Below are 20,239 nucleotides of genomic sequence, written 5' to 3'. Positions count from 1 at the left end.
GGATGTTTCTGGAAGATAACCACATCCAGATCACAGTGTACCCAAAACCGTAACAGCAGTGACTTAGTGTCATCCCTCTTCTAGTACACCAAGAATAACATGCATTTCATCACATGAACAGATTTTTGGCTGCATGGAAATTAACTTAGGACCCCTATCAAGCTCCATATACGTGCAGAGGAGACATGTCAATAAATCACTGTTAGGAGCTAAGGCCTGGAGACACAGCTGGGAGTCATGGGGCTGAAAAACAGCAGGACGAGGGAGGAAAAGTCTGTAAATCTGTTACGCAGAGTGGAACCGGGCAACCCAAGAGCAGACTCAGATGAGAAGACTGGGATGAAGTAACCAAGATATTTATTGAAACACAAGGGGAAGATGGAGTGCAGGTCAGGGGATGCTCGGGCGGGTTTCTGGAAACCAGGTGCGGAGGCTGAGGCTGAGGCGAGAGGGGTTGAGACAGGGTATGCAGGTCCGGAGGGAAATCCAAGGGAGTAGTAGAGTGGGGAATCCAGGACAGAGTAGCAGAATGACGAGACGTGGGACTGGAGACAGGGACCTGAGTCAGAGCGGTCAGAACTGTAGCGGAGAGGAAAACAGCGTCAGGCAAGGAATCCAGGCATAACAGGATCTGAATAGTAACAAACGGCTAGAAGCGTAGACTGGCTGTGCAGAGATTATGATCTGGCAATTTAGAACTGGCAGGGCTGAGTATTTGTAGAGGTCTTGATTATGGAACAGGTTGCAGCTGGTGGGGATCTGCTCTGACTCAGCACACCTGTCTCCGCTCACACAATCACACACACACACAGAGAGGGAGGGGAGAGAGTACTAGGGGAGTGGCTGCAAGTCAAGGAGACACAGGATGAGCAGTAGAGGGCGTTGCAGGAGCAGATGTGACAAAATCGGTAAATCGTACTAAAGAAATCAGTTCCACTGGCAGCAGGATCAACTCTCTGGACATTATTAGAAGCAGAAAATCAACACAATAAGGAATCAGAGGTTTTGCTGTTTGAATTTAATTAAACAACTGGAGTTGATGCCCCTGTTCTTTTACAAGTCCTTGCCTTGTCCCAGTGCTGTAAAGCAGGGTTTCCCAAACTCAGTCCTGGGGCCCCCCTGGGTGCACGTTTTGTTTTTTGACCTAGCATTACACAACTCATTCAAATAATCATAGCTTGATGATGAGTTGATTATTTGAATCAGCTGTGTAGTGCTAGGACAAAAACCAAAACGTGCACCCAAGGGGGGGCCCCAGGACTGAGTTTGGAAAACCCTGCTGTAAAGGACGCATGAGAAATAAAGCATGTATGGTACCTCAACCTCAGGTCATGCATAAATGTAACAATGAGGCCCAATAAAGAACAAAGTCTTTCTGCTGTCAGTCAGCTCAGTTTGAGAGGTTGAGACAATCTTATTGCTTCTGTACAGTACAGACAGACAGTCTTATAAAATACAGATTTATCTGAAACCAAAAGAAAAACATTTGTCCAAAGTTTGTCCAGGTAAAAAAATTGTTTGCCAACGCCTACAAATAATTCCCCATTAGTTTACATAAGGAACTCTTAATATGTGAGAAAAGCATATTGCCATTATTTATTTTTAACGTCCAGATGTGATAAATCACCTCTGATATTGTGTCGGATCTGTCAGGCGTTTACTGCTGTAATGGAGGCATGAGAAAACTATCTTCCAGGGTTTCTAAAGTGACACTGACACAATACAAATAGATAAACAGACTGCTATGTGTTACTGCAACCAATAGAAGACAAAAGGGGGACCAGCCCCCAGCCCAGGCCCTGCTTGCTTCACACATCTCAACTGCTGTTTTTCATCCTATGACAGTTCTGGATGGAGCTGTTGCTACAGCTGTGTATAAATGGCAGAAACAAGTATACATCAAATAGATTAGTGAAATAGCTGTCTAAAGTGACTGTGGAAAGAGGTCCATCTCAATAATATGATGTATTTCCTCACTTGATCCAGAGAGGGTTCGTCGGTGTTCTTTTTCTGGTGATGTGGAACCATTGACTAGAGGACCAGGGAAGACATACATTCCTTACAACAGTCAGAGAACCATTACTAAAGAAACAGAGGGTCTAGCTGGGATATTGTCAAAGTATTATCTCTTACTGCAGACAGTACATTTTAGGACTGGACTGTTTCACCCAGAAGATATGACAGTAAGCTAAAAATACTGCTGTGTATGTGGCCCCAGCCTGAAATTAAAAACACATTTATACTGGTTTCAATATACGCAGATAGACAAACACCAAATAAAACCAAAAACCAAAGTAAACCAAGAGAGGAGCTCCATTCCATGGGAACATGAGTAGGCATGGGCTCTGTGGTCATTATAATGAACTAGACTGCAGTTTATACCATTGCTTTTCTCTGTGGTTCTTTAATAATGCTTCTTTATGTATTTTATACATTTATTTGATTCTAGTGGGAATGTAACAAAAGGAGACTAGAGAAGCAGTTTCATTCAGTGCGTTAGGCAAGTAGGAGGGGAGTCTGAAGGACTGATTTGTTTGTGGTGAATAAATCCATCTGTTGCAATTGACTGGTGGCCAACAAATCCACTAGAGGAAAAGATACAGAGAGGCTGGACAGAAGACAACTGAACACAGCATTACATAACATCACCACTGACACTGACTGACCATTGGCACTTTAGGCTGCCCACTGGGGTGACTGGTTTGCCCTGTCAGTGTGGTTAACCCTTACCCTCTTCAGAGACAAAGCTCAACTATGCAAGTCACTCTCCTTGCAAACTGTCCAGATTCCAGAACAATCCTAGCACTGCAGCACAAAAAATGATGAAGCACAACATTTTCTCTCATACAGACAAATATGGTAATATTGCATTGCATCTCCGAAATTATTTTTTCAAGGAAATGTCAACAGTTGATGATTTACTTAATGAGCAATCAAATGTGTCTACTAGTCATTTAAATGTGTAATCATATCATATTTTTCTCATTGAATCTGAAAATAATAAAGTAGCTTGTGTTGTGTAAACATATTAAAGATGTCCCCTACAAGGTTCCTTCAGTGACAACAGCTTCTCTGTTTTAGGAAGATGGAATTTAAAGCAATAAAATCTAATTAGGAAAACAGTGGCACCTTTAGGGACTGAGCAACGGAAGAGTTATCGTGTTAATTCAGCTTTGATTTAGAATTACAGAAATATTTTACAAATACAGGCTTGTATTTTTCCCGATTATGATTAAAAATATATTATGTTTTTAAGACTTTATTGGACTTCATATGACATGCAGATGAACATTAGTAAAAAGTCAAAACAATAATCTTCTGGACATTGATTAAAGAGTGGGCCTATATCAACAATTTATGGGGTGAATTTAAACGGGAAAGTTAATTTCAGCAAACAGTAAATGTGTTACGCTACAGCTTGTCCTTGGTGAAAGAGAGGGTGAGAGGAGAAGAAGAAACAATCAGTCAAACGATTTCCTCTAAATTGGTTGGTTCTGCTCTTTACATAGAAAATTGACCTCTTCCCCCACATATGTAGTTCCTAAATCAAATTAAATGAATGCACTAATGTAGGGAGGAGAGGATGAGAGAAAGACGCATGTGGAATTAGAGAAAATATTCTGGATGAGAGATCGCTCCACATGAGGACGACAGAGGTATTTTCTACTGTGTCTTAAATGTTTCCGTTTCGTCAAAGTCAGTTTTTTAAAAACAGGAATACAGGAATGTAATTCCGCCGGGGATTCGTGAGAGGAATCGCGCTCATCACGGCGCATGTCTATAAACTCGTCCAGAATCGCTGAGGACTCTGATTCAGTGCGCAACAGTTGGGACAGGACTCTGACGCACTACAGTGCCGCGAGAAAGTTTTGAGTGTAGTAATTAATGTGCAGGGTCTCACGTGTTTGACATCTGAGTATAATTATGATTTCTGTTAGCTTTAAATCAGTACATGTGCGACATTGATAAATTAAAACATATAGCTGTTTTGCAGTAGTGCACAGTCTTCGTTCTCGAGGCATCAAGAAAATATTAACAAGGCTGTCACGGAGCTCGCCAGGGACATGGGTCAGCTTTGCGCTGCAACACTCTTACCATTTGGTGCCATCTGCGTTGTTTTTATTTGGGATTGTGGTGCAAGTTCTTTAATAAAAACAAGATTTGCAGTGCTCACTTCAGGGTAAGTTGGTAGTCCGCGCATTTGTGAGGGAATGTTGTAGATATCACTCTGTTATTTCCTATCAGACAATTAAATAAAATATAGGACACCTGATCAAAGCTTAAGAAAAGTGCATGTAAATTCAAATGAAGGATTGGTAGGGAATGAATAAAACTCCGGTAGCTTGCTATCCAGTTCGACATGGTGATGAGTGTGCTATTTAGACCGAAAAGTAACTGAATTTCATATTTATGTGTGGGAGACAATAAAAACAATACTTTGATAGTGAAAAACGTCGACAATCAGTCAAAGAAAGACCACCACGTTGCTCAACTCATCAAGCCCACCTACCCAATGATCCGTGCGTCCGCAAGTAAAAGGCGGTTGTGATGTGATTGGAATAGTGAATGAGATCACGCAAATACAGAGGAGTAGTTATCGGAATCACTCAGTTGCATGCCAACTGTAAATTCTGCCCATAACGTGACATAGGTTATTCATGTGCGCATAGAGAGGTCTGGACCAGGGAGAGGGAGTTCATAGCCTACATACAATAGTTTGAATGAAGTGGGCAAAGTATAGACCAGAAGAACTTTGGACCATCTAATTTAGCTCAGAAATGATCATTGAAATCTGTGCTATTACCTCTTACTTCAGCGTTCCAGTTGTAAACGTTTTCATGATATTATTATTTTACTTTACTTTTCCAATAAAATGTCTTTGTGACAGACCACTGTATTTTCAAACAAGTTATTGTGTTTCTTAATCCTGGTCCTGGCGACCCAGAGGGGGTGCACATTTTAGCTTTGCATTAGCACTACACACCTGCTTTAAATCATCCAAAGCATGACGATAAATGCACCTCTTTGCAGGGTTATTTAACAAACGTTTCTCTTACAAAGAATGCAATCATATGCTGGCCACTGCATGGCACAATCAGTTTTCTTTATTACTTTCATTTTGAAATATTCTTACTGCTTCACATACAATAGTTGCTGCCATATAATTTTGATTATGTATTGTAGCATGATGTACTACAGTAGCCATAATGCTTGGGAACTGCTTTGAAAGGGAATTTCCACTATGAAATAACTGGCAATTTAATTGAGTGACATTCTCTCTAATACCACTCCAATTACTATAGTAACAACATTGTTACCAATACACTTATCTCTCATCTCCTTTCTCGTGGCTTTGTAAAGGGAGGAGTGTCCGGAAAACAAGGTAGTGACAGTGGAGTACCCCTGTATTACAGCAAGGGGCACGGATGGCACCTGTCTCAGGTAAGTGTCCTACACTCCAGGACTGGCTTTCCCAAACTCGGTCCTCTGGACCCCAAGGGGTGCACATTTTGGTTTTTGGCTCAGCACTACACAGCTGATTCAAATAATCAACTAATCATCAACCTTTGATCATTTGAATCAGCTGTGTAGTGTTATGGCAAAAACCAAAACGTGCACCCCTTGGGGTCCCGAGGACCACGTTTGGGGAACGCTGCTCTAGGAGCTCAGATGTAATCATTTAATAGCAACGTTTCAACAGCCAAGCTGTCTTATCAGGGTTTAATGACAAACACTGCGGGTAACTATGATATAGTTTCAAAGAACACACACAGGTGTCTGTAATCATGGCTGGGTGTGGCATGATTTCATTGGTCGATTTTTCAAATATCAATAGAACATATAGAAAAGCATGAATGGATAACATATGATCATAGATACAATTAGGCTATATCATATAGGCCTACAAACACTTTATTTACAATGGACAACAAAAACACAATCACAGGAATGGCTTCAGATCAAACTCTATGTTGAGACTGAAGGGAGCTAGGGCCTTTAAATGAAAGATCCAGATGGCCCCTCATTTTAACAATAAATTGTCAAGGTCACCCACTCTCCTAGGGAGGGCAATGTGTTCGATGCCGATATAGTGAAGAGACGAAATAGGGTGGTTCGTTCCAAAAAATGGCCCATCTACCATACGGAATGTACACACACACACACACACACACACACACACACACACACACACACACACACACACACACACATACACACACACACACACGAGAAACCCCCAGTCTGCAGATCTGGTTTAAGTCCGAAGCATATGATCTGTGAAGGTTATACCACAGCAATAGAAGTTGTCTCATTTGATTCTTGGCTCCAGACGAGATGTGTGTGGTGGTGGTGGAGTTTTAGCTAGTTCTCTAGTTTTTCCTGCCATGCCACCCAGGGAAGCGTGGTAAGGACTGCCTCAGGCTGTAAAATAGCATTTTGATGATGGCCATGCATGAAAATGATTCTGTCTGGTCTGCCTAAACGTGCAAGCAGAGTGAGTAAACCATATAGCTCAGTGAGTCCTGGCAGTCTGCAGGCTTTCCCATGTCTCTGTGGTTGGGGTTAGCACAATTACACTGGGTTGTTGTGGTGTCGGGCAGCAAACCCACACAGCCACTAGAAACAAAGAGCCAATGAGATGCATTTTCTTTCTCTCTCTCTCTCTCTCTCTCTCTCTCTCTCTCTCTCTCTCTCCACAAATTGATTAAGTAAATGTTTTCCTCAATCTACATACAACACCCCATAATGACAAAGAGAAAACAGGTTTTATTGACACAAGTATTCAGACCCTTTGCTATGAGACTTGAAACTGAGCTCAGGTGCATCCTGTTTCCATTGATTATCCTTGAGATGTTTCTACAACTTGATTGGACTCCACCTGTGGTAAATTCAATTGATTGGACATGATTTGGAAAGGCACACGGCTGTCTATATAAGGTCCCACAGTTGACAGTGCATGTCAGAGCAAAAACCAAGCCATGAGGTCGAAGGAATTGTCCATAGAGCTCCGAGACAGGATTGTGTCGAGGCACAGATCTGGGGAAGGGTGCCAAAACATTTCTGCAGCATTGAAGGTCCCCCAAGAACACAGTGGCCTCCATCATTCTTAAATGGAAGAAGTTTGGAACCACCAAAACTCTTCCTAGAGCTGGCCACCCGGCCAAACTGAGCAATTGGGGGAGAAGAACCTTGGTCAGAGAGGTGACCAAAAACCTGATGGTCACTCTGATAGAGCTCCAGAGTTCCTCTGTGGAGATGAGAGAACCTTCCAGAAGGACAACTATCTCTGCAGCACTCTACCAATCAGGCCTTTATGGTAGAGTGGCCAGACGGAAGCCACTCCTCAGTAAAAGGCACGACAGCCCACTTGGAGTTTGCCAAAAGGCACCAAAAGGCACCCAGCTCTTTGGCCTGAATTCCAAGTGTCACGTCTGGAAGAAACCTGGCAACATCCCTATGGTGAAGCATGTTGGTGGCAGCATCATGCTGTGGGGATGTTTTCAGCGGCAGGGACTGGGAGACTAATCAGGATCGAGGGAAAGATGAACGATTCAAAGTACAGAGAAATCCTTGAAGAAAACCTGCTCCAGAGCGCTCTGGACCGCAGACTGGGGTGAAGGTTCACCTTCCAACAGGACAATGTCCCTAAGCACACAGCCCAGACAACACTGGAGGGGCTTCGAGTCTCTGAATGTCCTTGAGTGGCCCAGCCAGAGCCCGGACTTGAACCCGATCTAATATCTCTGGAGAGACCTGAAAATGGCTGTGCAGCAACGCTCCCCATCCAACCTGACAGAGCTTGAGAGTGTCTGCAGAGAAAAATGGGAGAACTCCCCAAATGCAGGTGTGCCAAGCTTGTCGCATCATACCCAAGAAGACTCGAGGCTGTAATCGCTGCCAAAGGTGCTTCAACGAAGTACTGAGTAAAGGGCCTGAATACTTATGCAAATGTCATATTTCCGCTTTGTATCTTTTATAAATGTACTAAATGTTTCTAAAAACCAGTTTTTGCTTTGTCATTATGGGGTATTCTGTGTAGATTGATGAGGGGGAAAAAACTATTTAATCTATTTTAGAATAAGGCGTAACGTAACAAAATGTGGAAAAAGTCAAGGGGTCTGAATACTTTTCCTAATGCACTGTATGTTGGGATTCGGGTATAGCAGGTTAAGGGTATGTTTTCACTTCCCTGCTAGTCCAAACTGTTGTTGTAATACAGTGGTAAGACTTGTCCCCCTGGTATAACACACACACGCACACACACACACACACACACACGCACACACACACACACGCACACACACACACACACACACACACACACACACACACATTCATCCACAGGTCAGAACATGTGGTCAGGTTAAGTTTTCATATACCAAATAAAAATCTAAAAGTCCAATGTGTTTCCATCACATTTTCAACTTCACCCATAGTTTTGTCACAAACTGTTGCATTAAATAGCAAATGTGCATACTCTGGTCTTGGCACATACGCTCTTGCCAACAGCTCGCAGATACAATGCCTCCTCACACATGACTCCCTCCTCAGGGATGGGGGCTGATGATGATGCCAGGGAGAGGGTCTCCGGTGTCATTGTCCCTCAGAGAGATGTGTAGAGTTTCAGCCATTAAACCCTGAGATAACTGAGCAGGGAGATGCAGAGTCTGGCTGGGACCTCCAGGCCAGGGTGAACAACACTCAGGCTACTCACACTGGCTGCATTCCCCTCGTCTCCTCTCCTGTCCTCTTTCTCTGAGTGCAATGTGTGTGTCCTCCCTGGTGTTAAAGAGTACGTAGTGAGTGATAATGTGTGTCAGTTGAGTTTGCGTGTATGCATGTGTCCTAGGCTCTGACAGCTGATAGTGCAGGAGATGCCTGGAGCACATGCAGGCCCAGAGCGTATGTACTACGTAGCTACTACCTCCTGAGTGTTACGCTCCCTCTCATCTCTCTCTCTTTATTTGTTTCCTTGTGGATTTACTGCATTAGCCTTGGTTCTCACCTCTGTAGTGTTCTCTCTGAGGGCTCCGTACTCAATCCCTCACCGCTCTGCTCCCCCCTACAGTCCCTACATGTCGACAGGCCGCGGTGGGGCCGGCTGTAAACATGTCTGTGACACGCATGGCAAGGGGAACAGGAGGGGAGAAGGAGGAGAGTGAGGGAGGGGAAAAGGTTTTCCAAGGCTTGCCTGGAAAACCACATTAAGGTGTATAAAAAGGACCAGGAAGGGGAAATCACAGGAGGGAGGGAAGCTCTATAGGTCAGATCTCTGGCTTTTATGAACCTCTGTATTCTGCTGCAATTGGTGCCCCGTAGTCCAGTTGATGTGGTGGAACCGTACCTCTCTCTCTCTCTCTCTCTCTCTCTCTCTCTCAACATAGTTGTAGTACACGTGGCTGCCTGCTGTAAGGTCTGGAAACCATCCTATCCCACGGCCCCTGAGCTCCCTGTGGAAGAATAACGAGGGAGGCAGCACAGGAGCGAGGGATGAGAAAGGAGAGAGGGGGGCGGAGAGAATCAGAACATACTGAACCAAGCTCTCACAGGCCTGTCTCTCTTTTGTGCTCTGGTTTTATCATTAAAGCAGGTTAGAGGAAGCCTGCAATGTCCACAAATTGTGTGTGTGTGTGTGTGTGTGTGTGTGTGTGTGTGTGTGTGTGTGTGTGTGTGTGTGTGTGTGTGTGTGTGTGTGTGTGGCTGGGGTGCAGAGCTGAACTCTACTAAGGCCCCATGTGATTCGCTGTCCAGGGCACTGAAAGGTCTCCCCTTACAAGCCATAAAACATGTGACTCTATAACACATACATCATACCTACCCTGGTAAGCCTTGTCTGTCAGTCAATCACTGACACTAAATTGATCAACAATCAACTGAGAGTTTAGGTGCTAAAACGAGTCATGTCAGGGTCAGGAAACACATAGTGAAGAATGGGCAGAGAAGAAGTGATTTAGGTCCGGAGGCTCCGAAGCAGTAACGAGGACCAGGTGTGTGTGTGTGTGTGTGTGTGTGTGTGTGTGTGTGTGTGTGTGTGTGTGTGTGTGTGTGTGTGTGTGTGTGTGTGTGTGTGTGTGTGTGTGTGTGTGTATCCAGTCAGGTCTGAACCCCACACTGTGCTCCACTAAGGTTCTGACAGGGTTACTATCTTCAGCCAAGGCCTCATCAGACTCACTACACCACAGCAACCGGCACGTTAGCCACGAAATAAGGAGTGAAATATCTCACCACTTCCACCCAATGGTACAAGCTTAGGTTATAAAAGGTTCAGAGACATGTCTTCTCTTGCCAAGAGTACATCAGGACAGCTCATTCACCCTAAAACACATAGTGAAACTGGGATCTATCACACATTGTTTACATTACATCTAGGAACTCCATGGGGTGTCCTATTCTAACTAGTAGACTTTTCATATTTGGCATTTCTTCCTCAGTGTGTTTTGAATGGCAATCAAGCTGTGGGAAAATGAAACTGTTTAATTTGTCTCACACTTGTAGTTGACAAGACTGTTGACAATACAATGCAATACTGTTCTGAGTACTGCCGTAATACTGTTTCATTACAGGGGAAATATTATCAATTTCTCTGTTTCTCACAAAACACTTTTTTACAAGGCCTGAGGTTCACTTCCTGTCTTTAATGGTAAAGTCTAATAATTTGTGTAGATCGGTATTATTGTTGGACCACAGTAAATATCAAGTAATCATTGTACATCTTTTTCTAATTAACATTCACCTGAACAGCGCTCTGTACAAACACAATGCCTGTTATTCATTACTGTTCCACCAGGTGATTAAAGTCTGTAATGGCATCGTCAGCATGTTGTTTGAAGTACAGCACAGAGAAGCAGCTGTGTACTATATAGACAGTAAATGTTTTTATATCACAGAATTGGAAAGGGGGGGGGTGAAGGAATGAAAAGGGAGAGATGAAATTAAGGAACTTTGCAGTGGTAAAGATGAGGAGTCACAGTCGGACACAACAAACATAATCTCTCCATGCAGTGGGGCCATTTCAACCCTCCCACCTCCAGGCCGTCTCCCTCTAAGTCCTGGAAGGTTCTGGAAGACTTTAATGTCTTATCAGTCCATTAACTTAAGCCCTGGTTAAGGACTTTGGTGTGATCTCAGTGTAGAATCCTTAAAATAGACCAGTCTGTAGCCTGGTTTCCTTCCCTGGCAGTAGAGCACTCACAGACACGTCGTTAAGACAGATCCATCATTGTGTTACTTTTTATTGTTACTTTTTATTTTAGTGTACTTGGTAAATATTTTCTTCTTCTTGAACTGCACTGTTGGTTAAGGGCTTCTAAGTAAGCATTTCATGGTAAAGTCTGTTATATCTTGTTGTATTCACTTGTTGTATTCGGCGCATGTGACAAATAAAGTTTGATTTGATCATTAGTTTGACTTTAGACTCCTTTCTCAGTTACTGGCTGCTCTCACTACATTACCTGTAATCTGGACCTCATCTCTCTCTTAGGCCCTTTATTGTCCTCGCAGGGTCCATTCTTTCTCTTGCTGTCACTCTCCCTCTATCTCCCTTTACCCCTGTCTCTTCCTTTCCCTCCCTTTCCCTCTCTCTCTCTTCCTCCACACCCTCTCCCTCCCCCCTCTTTCCTTCCCATCCCTCCCTCCCTCCCATTCTTCCTCTCTCTCTCTGTCGTCAGATAAGGCTCCAGGCCAGGTCACATGTCTGTCTGTCTGTCTGTCTTTGTTGAGAGGTTGTGAGAGGCTCAGAAGGGTCAGAGATGGCACATTCCTGGGGTGACACACAGCCCTGGCTTGACCCCAGGGTCACAGAGGCCAGCGGCCCTTCATATTGCCTGGGGGGAACCAAGGGTAGGCGCTGGCACTGGGAATAGACCTGGGAGCTTTAGGGCCTATAATGAGAGGCGTCATAAAAGAGAAGGAGAGAGGGAGAGTGACAGAGAGGGATAGGGGGCGAGAGAGGGGAGGATTTGTGTCACTCTCTGGCCCAACATTAACTGGCTATGGCTTCATGAGAGGTGTTTTACCCTTTTCACACTACCGTGCAGACACGAACTGTGCTGGGCTGGCTCTGATATATTATTTTCACATTGTCCTTCCTAGCACGGTTCCAGCCATTATGGTTGATGTGTCACCAGGTCAGCCGTGGGAATAGGGATAGGCTGTTTTAGAACAGGCATTGGTGATGGAGTGAGGACCTGTGAAGACAGAAGCGGTAGGCAGTGGGTTAGAGGTGACGGAGGAGTGTTGGTGCTGTTTGGGAACTGTAACGTGGCTGTGCGTGTGGAAGTGGTGCAGACCTCCTGTGCTCTCAGTGAAAGCGTCCACTGTCTGACTAACAGCCTTCCCCACTCTGATGTGTCCCCAGAGAGACCGCAGGCTGGAAGTGTGCTGACAGAATAAATAAACAGAGAGGACGTGCTCAAATCTCAGCACACTAACACCTTCACGTGTATACTCAGACGGCACAAGAACAAGACACTTATACACTAACTGTCATATGCGTCGTAAGGAACAGACCAAGGCGCAGAGGGTATAGTGCTCATCTTCTTTCTTTTTATTAAGAGAGAACACTCAAACAAAATAAACAAACGACCAAAACAGTTCCGTAAGGCATACGGCTATACAGAAAACAACCACCCACAAACCCAAAGGAAAAAAGGGCTGCCTAAGTATGGCTTCCAATCAGAGACAATGAAAGACACCTGCCTCTGATTGGAAACCATACTCGGCCACACATAGAAAACGAACATAGAAAATGAAAACTAGAACAAATCCCCTCTAAATAAACCAACCCCAAAACACACAAAAACAACACCCCCTGCCATGCCCTGACCATACTACAATGACAAATGACCCCTTTACTGGTCAGGACGTGACACTAACACCCGTACATACCCACACACACATTTATATAACAGCCTAAGAACAGAAACACACACAGACACTGTCTCTCCTGTCCTGAAGTGTCGAGGGGTCCGTGACCACCGAGGTCCACATCCTGTGTTTCTGACTCACCGAGCACCACATGAAGGACCATTGAGCACAACTGACACAAAAGCTACATCTCTCTTTCTCTCCTTCTCTCTCTCCCTCCATCCTCCTCCTCTCCTCGACTTGTCAACATCTCCCTGTCTCATTTCCTCCTCGCTACGCTTCCTCCTCCATCGCCATAACGACCCCCTTAAGTCATCTCCCCTCTCTCTCTGACGAGTCTGGGAGTTGATAGAGTAAATATGATACATAACGTTGCGTCACAAGACACCTAATGATACTATTGTCCCTCTTCGCTATCTCCCCCATATCTAGAAACAGAAACACTATCTGAGGTCCAGGGAGCAATCCTGTACTGAGTGAGTGGAACTGTTAATACATTGTGACTTCAGTCTGGTTTATGGAAAGCATCATTCCAGACTGGTCTCTGCTCTGCTGTCTCTGTGTAACCTCAGTGCTGTCTGTCCAGGCTGTAGACAGTTGGGGGGGTCTATAATGAATATCCAGTCTTTGTAGTGCTTTCTTGGGGTAGTCTATAATGAATATCCAGTCTTTGTAGCGCATTCCTGCCGCGAACGCACAAATAAATCACGCCAGCCTGGATGGAAAACAATAACATTGAGCTCTCCTCCCTGGAGGGAGAACCTTGCTAAAGTACACAATCTGGAGTGTAAAGTGATCCTGCTCTGGCCTGTACTCTGGATCCTGTCTTGCTATTCCTCCAGCGTCTCTGTGCTGTTTTTGGCAGCAGCAGTGTAGTGTAGAGCCTGTGTGGGCCCTCGGTACGTCCCTCTCTCTGCAGGTAGTCACTGGGTCACCACCAGCACCAAGGAGGACCAGGGGGAGCACAGGGACAGGGATGTCCAGGAATGGTGCTCCTAAGATGGACTCGTAGCTGGGTGACTTGCATGGTCACCAGCTGGGTGACTTGCATGGTCACCAGTGCCTACAGACTCACCTGGTGAGTCTGTAGGCACTATGTTAGAGTGTGGAGCATCAAGAGAAGCAGTGTCTAAGAGCAGGAATACCCTCAGGGTGACACAGGGACTCATCTTCTGAAGGAACTTAATCAGACAACATGCTTGCAAAGGGAATGTTGATGCAGAATGTAGAAACACAGAAGAATCGAACGGGCAAAAATACCATAGAATCCGACCATCAGTGTTGATAATCTGGGTGTAGAGAAAGATACTCTCTTAGAAAGAAGTGTTCCAAAAGGGTTCTTCGGCAGTCCCCATAGGATAACCCTTTTTGGTTCCAGGTAGAACCCTTCCTACAGAGGGTTCTACCTGGAACCAAAAAGTGCTCTAACGAACCAAAAAGGGTTATTCGAAGGATTCTCCTATGGGGACAGCAGAAAACTCTTTAAGGTTCTAGATAGCACTTTTTTTTCTAAGAGTGTACTCTCCTAACCTTGTTAGTCACCTGACATTGATGTTTGTCTGTATTGTGAAGAGTGCAGAGAACTGAAGGAAGAGCCTGGTCTGGGAGCTCTCCTCCTCAAGGCTGTGTTTAACAGTCCTGTCAGTGTCACACATCACTCTCACTAATAACCCCTGCCCTTGTTTCCTGACATTAACAAGATGCACCCAATTACTGACTGCTCTGGGCCCCAGACACACACACACAGACACACACACACACACGCACACACGCACGCGGGGGAGCATGAGAAGAGGTTATCTCACTGTGGAGGACAGTGATGTAGCTTTAGTGATTTGGTCTTTTCCTTTTTAGATCTGAGAACAGTGTTAATCAACAGAGACCCCTACATTCCCAAACATCAACAGACAGGTCATCACACTGTGTAACTAATAACCTGAGCAGTTTATACAGACCACTGAAGAGCATGTATCATCAATCAGAGACACCTCTAGCATTTCATTTGACATTTTAGTCATTTAACAGACGCTCTTATCCAGAGTGACTTACAGTTAGTACATTCATCTTAAGATGGCTATGTGGGACAACCACATATCTCAGTCATAGTAAGTACATTTTTCCTCAATAAAGTCAGAGCTAGAAAAGGGGGGGGGAAGTCAAGTTAGCTCACAAAAGGCTTTCTTTCTTTTTTTTGCAGGTCCCAGATCAGATCAGGGGCAGTGTGGAGTCAGGTCTCTGTGTGACTGACAGGTTGTCTGTTGATGTTTGGAGTAGAGCAGTGGACACTGAGAGCAGAGGTTGTGTGTTGATGTTATGAGTGGACACTCAGAGAGACCAGAAGCTGCCAGCCATAGCCTCCCCTTGCTGGCTGTACATCTTCAGCCCAGACAGACAGACAGACAGACAGGGCCCACATCTGTTGTCCATTAGCCCAGCCTGGCCCTCTCCTCTGCTGGCACACTGACTGGAGGGACAGGAAGTGGCAGGCCTGGAGAGAGATGTCCTTCAGGCCCCTGGCCAGAGCCCCCTAGCGGCCCCCCAGTACTGTCCCATCCCATCCCCAGCTCTCTCCATCACAACACAACACAGCTATGAGCCACAGATTAAAGCTCCAGTCCGTCATGTGGCTTTAATCAGGCCCTGGCCAGGCCCATAATTCTGTAAGTTATTTATCATTCAGAAGAGGGAGTGGGGGAGGGTCTTAGAGGAGTGATTTAGGGTTATGTTGCATGGAGGTTGGAGAAGAATAAAAGCAAGTTGTCGTCTTGAGGGACCTTCAGTGAGGTACCATGCTAAATTCCCTCCACCAAGAGTGCAGTTTTCGGGGCAGGAGTTGTGTGTTCCCCCCTCCTCGTCTAGGGTCTGTGTTATTTGGGTTCTGTGATTCTTGGAGTGTTCCGATATCCCTTTCCATCGTTTCCTATTCCGCAGTTCCATCCCTAATGCCTGTAACATGTGGTGTTTTGGTTTGCTGTGTGTGAGGATGATGCTCTTTGTTCAGCTGTCTCTTGACCATCTAGGCTGGTGCTGCTGGGAAGTGGGGATGGAGGTAAGGGATCTGGTGCTAATGAGGAGCTTTGGTCCTTAAGACAATTGACAGGCTGGGTGTTACCAGAGAGGAAGAGGCGAAGCGAGAGGGTTTACTCCTGTCCAAATCTGTCCACGATTAGCAGACTGATAAGCAGAGAGAAAAGCAGACTGCCTGCCTTCCCGCCTTTGGGACAATGACTCCCATTGTTAGGGTGGAGACAAGACCATCTTGTCATTGTATACAGTATCTCTGGTGTTTCACATTTAGTGGCTGTGTAGATCCGTTCAGTATGTGAAGGGAAGGATACAGCAGCTGGGAAATGAATTATTGGCTCATGCTACTGTCCGTCTGTGTGTTTATCCACAGGAGGAAATGCTGTGAGGGCTTCAGGTTCGTGATGGGCCAGTGCATACCTGAAAGTAGGTTAAAAAATACAGCATTTCTACTCACCCCAAGTCAGATACTTTACTCAGTGCCTGTAATTACACCTGGGCACCTGTACACAGACAGAATGCACATTACAACGCCAAATTAACCCATTACTGAACTGCAAATTGTTTCAAAAGTGAAATAGCATGTCATTCCATAAATTGGCAATACTGTACAATGATACACCATGACCAATAGAGGGCAACATTACACAGAAATACCCTTGAGGAAAATTATTGACCATCCAGGGTTATTATTGAGCTGTTAGCTTTGCATGTAAGATCCTATCTGTGCATGTCCCTATTGAGGAACCAATCCCTCTCCTCTCTCTGCTCCAGATGTGGATGTGTGTTCTGGCTCTCCCTGTGAACAGCAGTGCACCGACAACTTTGGACGGGTTGTCTGCACCTGTTACCCCGGATACCGCTTTGATCGAGAGAGGCATCAAAACCACCAGACCTACTGTTTAGGTAAGTCCACTACCTGTTTATCTGCCAATCAGCTTTTTATCAGCCTGTTTATCAGCCAATCAGTCTTCTTTTGTATAAATCTTAATTTAACATCCTGCATCAGAGCAACCGCTCTCTCTCCCTCTCTCTGATTAGAGCAGCCTAAATGCAGCCTTAATCAGGTGTGAAGTAACAGCTGGTGTTGTGTCTCCCACACCACAGACATCGATGAGTGTGTGGAGTCCGACGGCAGTGTCTGTGATCACGACTGCGAGAACACCGTGGGCAGCTTCCTGTGTCGCTGTCGCAGGGGTTACATCCTGGCACCGGACAAGCAGTCCTGTATACCCAGTCACAACCGTGGGTGTTGAGTTTACTACTATACTTTACTCCTACTGTCTACATGAGGCTGGCTACTACAGCTACACTACCTCTGGGTTTAGCTCACTAGTACCTTCCTGTGTGTCATCAGCCTGAGGGTACAGTACTGTATATGTGTTTGAGAGGGTGAACATAGACTACTAGACTTTGTTTTTGTGTTACTTATTCTGTAGTGTTACTTACTCTGTGACAAGCCTGTCTCTCTGAGAGTCTCTTTGCCTTTCTGTCAGTGAGCTCGTCAGGGAAGTCTGACACCCTGATGAGTGCTGGCTCCTGCTCCCTCACCTGTCAGGACTTTGTCAACATGAGGAACAGCCTGCTGCAGCTCAAACTGAGGCTGGGCAGCACTCAGTCACCTAACCAGGTACATCTACATCACAACACTAACTACTGCACATCCTACTTACACTGGTGTTCCATACAAACACAGAGATACACTAACCAGAGATACACTAACCGTAAACTAGCCTCGCCAGACTTGATGTCTCACAATGGAAGTCTGACCAAATGCAGACTACTGTGAGACAGGTTGTTGTACTATACTACCTGTGTGTGTACCTGTGTGTGTGTAGGTGTTGTCTCCTGGCCTGGCTAACAGCAGTGATAAGCCGTCTGCTGGGAGGTTGGGGAAAGGTCCTGACACCCCCGCCCTCCCTGGTCCTCCAGGCTCTCCAGGATCCCGTGGGGTTCCAGGTAAGAGTTGTCTGCTCTTTCTCTGAATCTTTCTAACTCAATCTTTCTCTCTCTGTTTACTGCCTATGTCAGCTGTTGTCTGACATTCAGGTTATCTCCTTGGTTCCTCTTACATCCCTTTATTCTTGGATCCCAGGCCAATCAGGAGTGCCGGGGGAGAAGGGAGAGCCTGGAGAGAGAGGCCTGACCGGCCCCCAGGGGCCACGGGGAGACATGGGCCCTATGGGCCCCGAGCCCGACCTGGAGCACATCAAGAGGGGTCGCAGAGGAGCTGTGGTAATCTTATTATTGCTTCCCCGATAACATGCTGTTGGGCCTATTAGTCCAAGCAGACCTCAACACATCCATAGCTGCAGAGATACATCATTACAATAAATGTTGCATGAGAGGAGCTGTAGCTCCCGCTAAAAACATTTAAAACCATATTTCTGTCTCTCCTTTTTCCAACAGGGACCTCCTGGCGCACCAGGCAGAGATGGACTGAAGGTCAGTATAACAGTCTATCCATGTGTCTATGGGTGTTTAGTACATGCTTGTATGTGTACTGTATGTGTTTAAACTATCCTGTAAACTTTTCAAAGCTGTTAACTGGAACACTAACAGCAACACTTTTCACCCCACTCTGAGCTGCCGATGTGGACTCTTATAGAAGTCTGTGTGAACGTTGGAAGTATGTAACTGGACGTTTCTGGATGTTTTTTTCTCTTTAGGGTGACAGGGGAACTCCTGGTCCCAGAGGTCTACCAGTGAGTCTGCTTTCTATATTTGCCAGCTAGGCTTTGAAGTATTTTTAAATGCATTATCATCATTGTCATCTTGTTCATCTATTCTATGTAGTATCAGATTCCAAGCATACAATAAGTCCACCCTAAAGCATGCAACATGCCTTACAGGTTGAAATTTAATTTACTGATGTGTGAACAGAGATATTAAAGCCTCCGTATCTTTCCCCAGGGACCTCCCGGCTCCTTTGACTTCCTCCTGGTCATGATGGCCGACATTCGCATTGACATCATCGAGCTTCAGGAGCAAGTGTTTGGGAAGAGGCAGGGCCTCTCCTTAGACAACCCGCCCCACTCCAGCGGAGAGACAGGGTTCGGAGAGTGGGGCTCCGGACAAGGAGAGTTTATGCTCAATACCTGACCTCCATAGACCTGCCCACGGTAACTGTCACTCAAAACGATAAGCCAAAGGGAACTAATTAATCAACTGGCTCTTGTAAAGCAGAGACATTGAACTGACTGAACTGACTCCTTTCCTCCAGTGAAACCTTGTCTCTAAAACCCAAATAGGACTGTATGAGGTGAGGAGACCTCTGATCAGCTCTCTCTCCTGTCAGAGACATAGACTATAAACAAACAGAGAGAGAGAGAGAGAGAATGGCAAAAATGGAACCACTGACCCTCCAAACCAAACCACTGCAAGCTTTGCCTTGCCGCCTTGATGTTTCCTTCGTGCCTGGTCTGGTCTGACTGAGGAGAGGGGGTATGCCTTTGCTGTGAGGCACAGGGTGGTGATGGTTGTAGCCCTGTGTGACTGTGTCTTTGTGCGCTCTGAGCTGAACAGCTTCAAACACAGCAGGGGCTTTATCGTCTGCATCTCTTCCTGTTCCTGTCAAATCTGTACAGTCCGAGGAGAGAAGATGCTGGTTGGTCGCTGCCTGACATTGCTTACCTGCCCTGCAGGTAACCAGACCAGACCAGACTCAGGCCCCAGACTGCACCTGTCCATGCAACAACCCAACTCAACAGCTTTTATACTGCTGCCACTACACTACAGACTATCTGAAGCATCTTTAGAGATACAGTACATATACTACATTAGCAAAAGTATGTGGATACCTGCTCATCCAACATCTCATTCCAAAATCATGGGCATTAATATGGGGTTAGTCCCCCTTTGCTGTTAAAACAGCCTCCATTTTCTGGAAAGGCTTTCTACTACATGTTGGAACATTGCTGCGGGAACTTGCATCCATTCAGCCACAAGAGCATTAGTGAGGTCGTGTGATTAGGCCTGGCTCGCATTCGGCGTTCCAATTCATCCCAAAGGTGTTAAATGGGGTTGAGGTCAGGGCTCTGTGCAGGACGGTCATGTTCTTCCACACCGATCTCGACAAACCATTTCTGTATGGACCTCGCTTTGTGCACAGGGGCATTGTCATGCTGAAACAGGAAAGGGCCTTTCCTAAACTGTTGCCACAAAGTTGGAAGCACAGCATCGTCTAGAATGTCATTGTATGCTGTAGTGTTAAGATTTCCCTTCACTGGAACTAAGGGGCCCGAACTATGAAAAACAGCCCCAGACCATTATTCCTCCTCCATCAAACTTTACAGTTGGCACTATGCATTGGGGCAGGTAGTGTTCTCCTGCCATCCGCCAAACCCAG

The 20,239-nt window shown here is 45.5% G+C and overlaps 1 protein-coding gene across 1 annotated transcript; it reads left to right on the top strand.

Moving 5' to 3' along the window:
- Positions 1-3,812: 3,812 nt before the first annotated feature.
- LOC115167064 (collagen and calcium-binding EGF domain-containing protein 1) lies at positions 3,813-19,855 on the top strand. The gene is made up of 11 exons (XM_029721113.1): positions 3,813-4,180; positions 5,362-5,442; positions 16,265-16,317; positions 16,666-16,797; positions 16,999-17,136; positions 17,388-17,521; positions 17,730-17,850; positions 17,987-18,126; positions 18,301-18,336; positions 18,561-18,596; positions 18,805-19,855. Exons 1-11 carry the CDS (start codon positions 4,065-4,067, stop codon positions 18,991-18,993), a joined length of 1,176 nt encoding a protein of 391 aa, XP_029576973.1. The 5' UTR covers positions 3,813-4,064; the 3' UTR covers positions 18,994-19,855.
- The last annotated feature ends 384 nt before the right edge of the window (positions 19,856-20,239 follow it).

The sequence above is a fragment of the Salmo trutta genome, chromosome 29, assembly GCF_901001165.1.
Source record: "Salmo trutta chromosome 29, fSalTru1.1, whole genome shotgun sequence".
NCBI lineage: Eukaryota > Metazoa > Chordata > Actinopteri > Salmoniformes > Salmonidae > Salmo > Salmo trutta.
Note: the sequence above shows the minus strand (reverse complement) of the source record. Positions and strands in the feature narration are given on the sequence as shown.

Excerpts from the sequence above, each read along its gene's own strand:
- LOC115167064 (XM_029721113.1), top strand. The coding sequence starts at position 4,065 with ATGGGTCAGCTTTGCGCTGCAACACTCTTACCATTTGGTGCCATCTGC. Across the intron at positions 4,181-5,361 it reads TTTGCAGTGCTCACTTCAGG|GGAGGAGTGTCCGGAAAACA; the intron begins GTAAGTTGGTAG and ends GGCTTTGTAAAG. Across the intron at positions 17,137-17,387 it reads CTGTATACCCAGTCACAACC|TGAGCTCGTCAGGGAAGTCT; the intron begins GTGGGTGTTGAG and ends CCTTTCTGTCAG.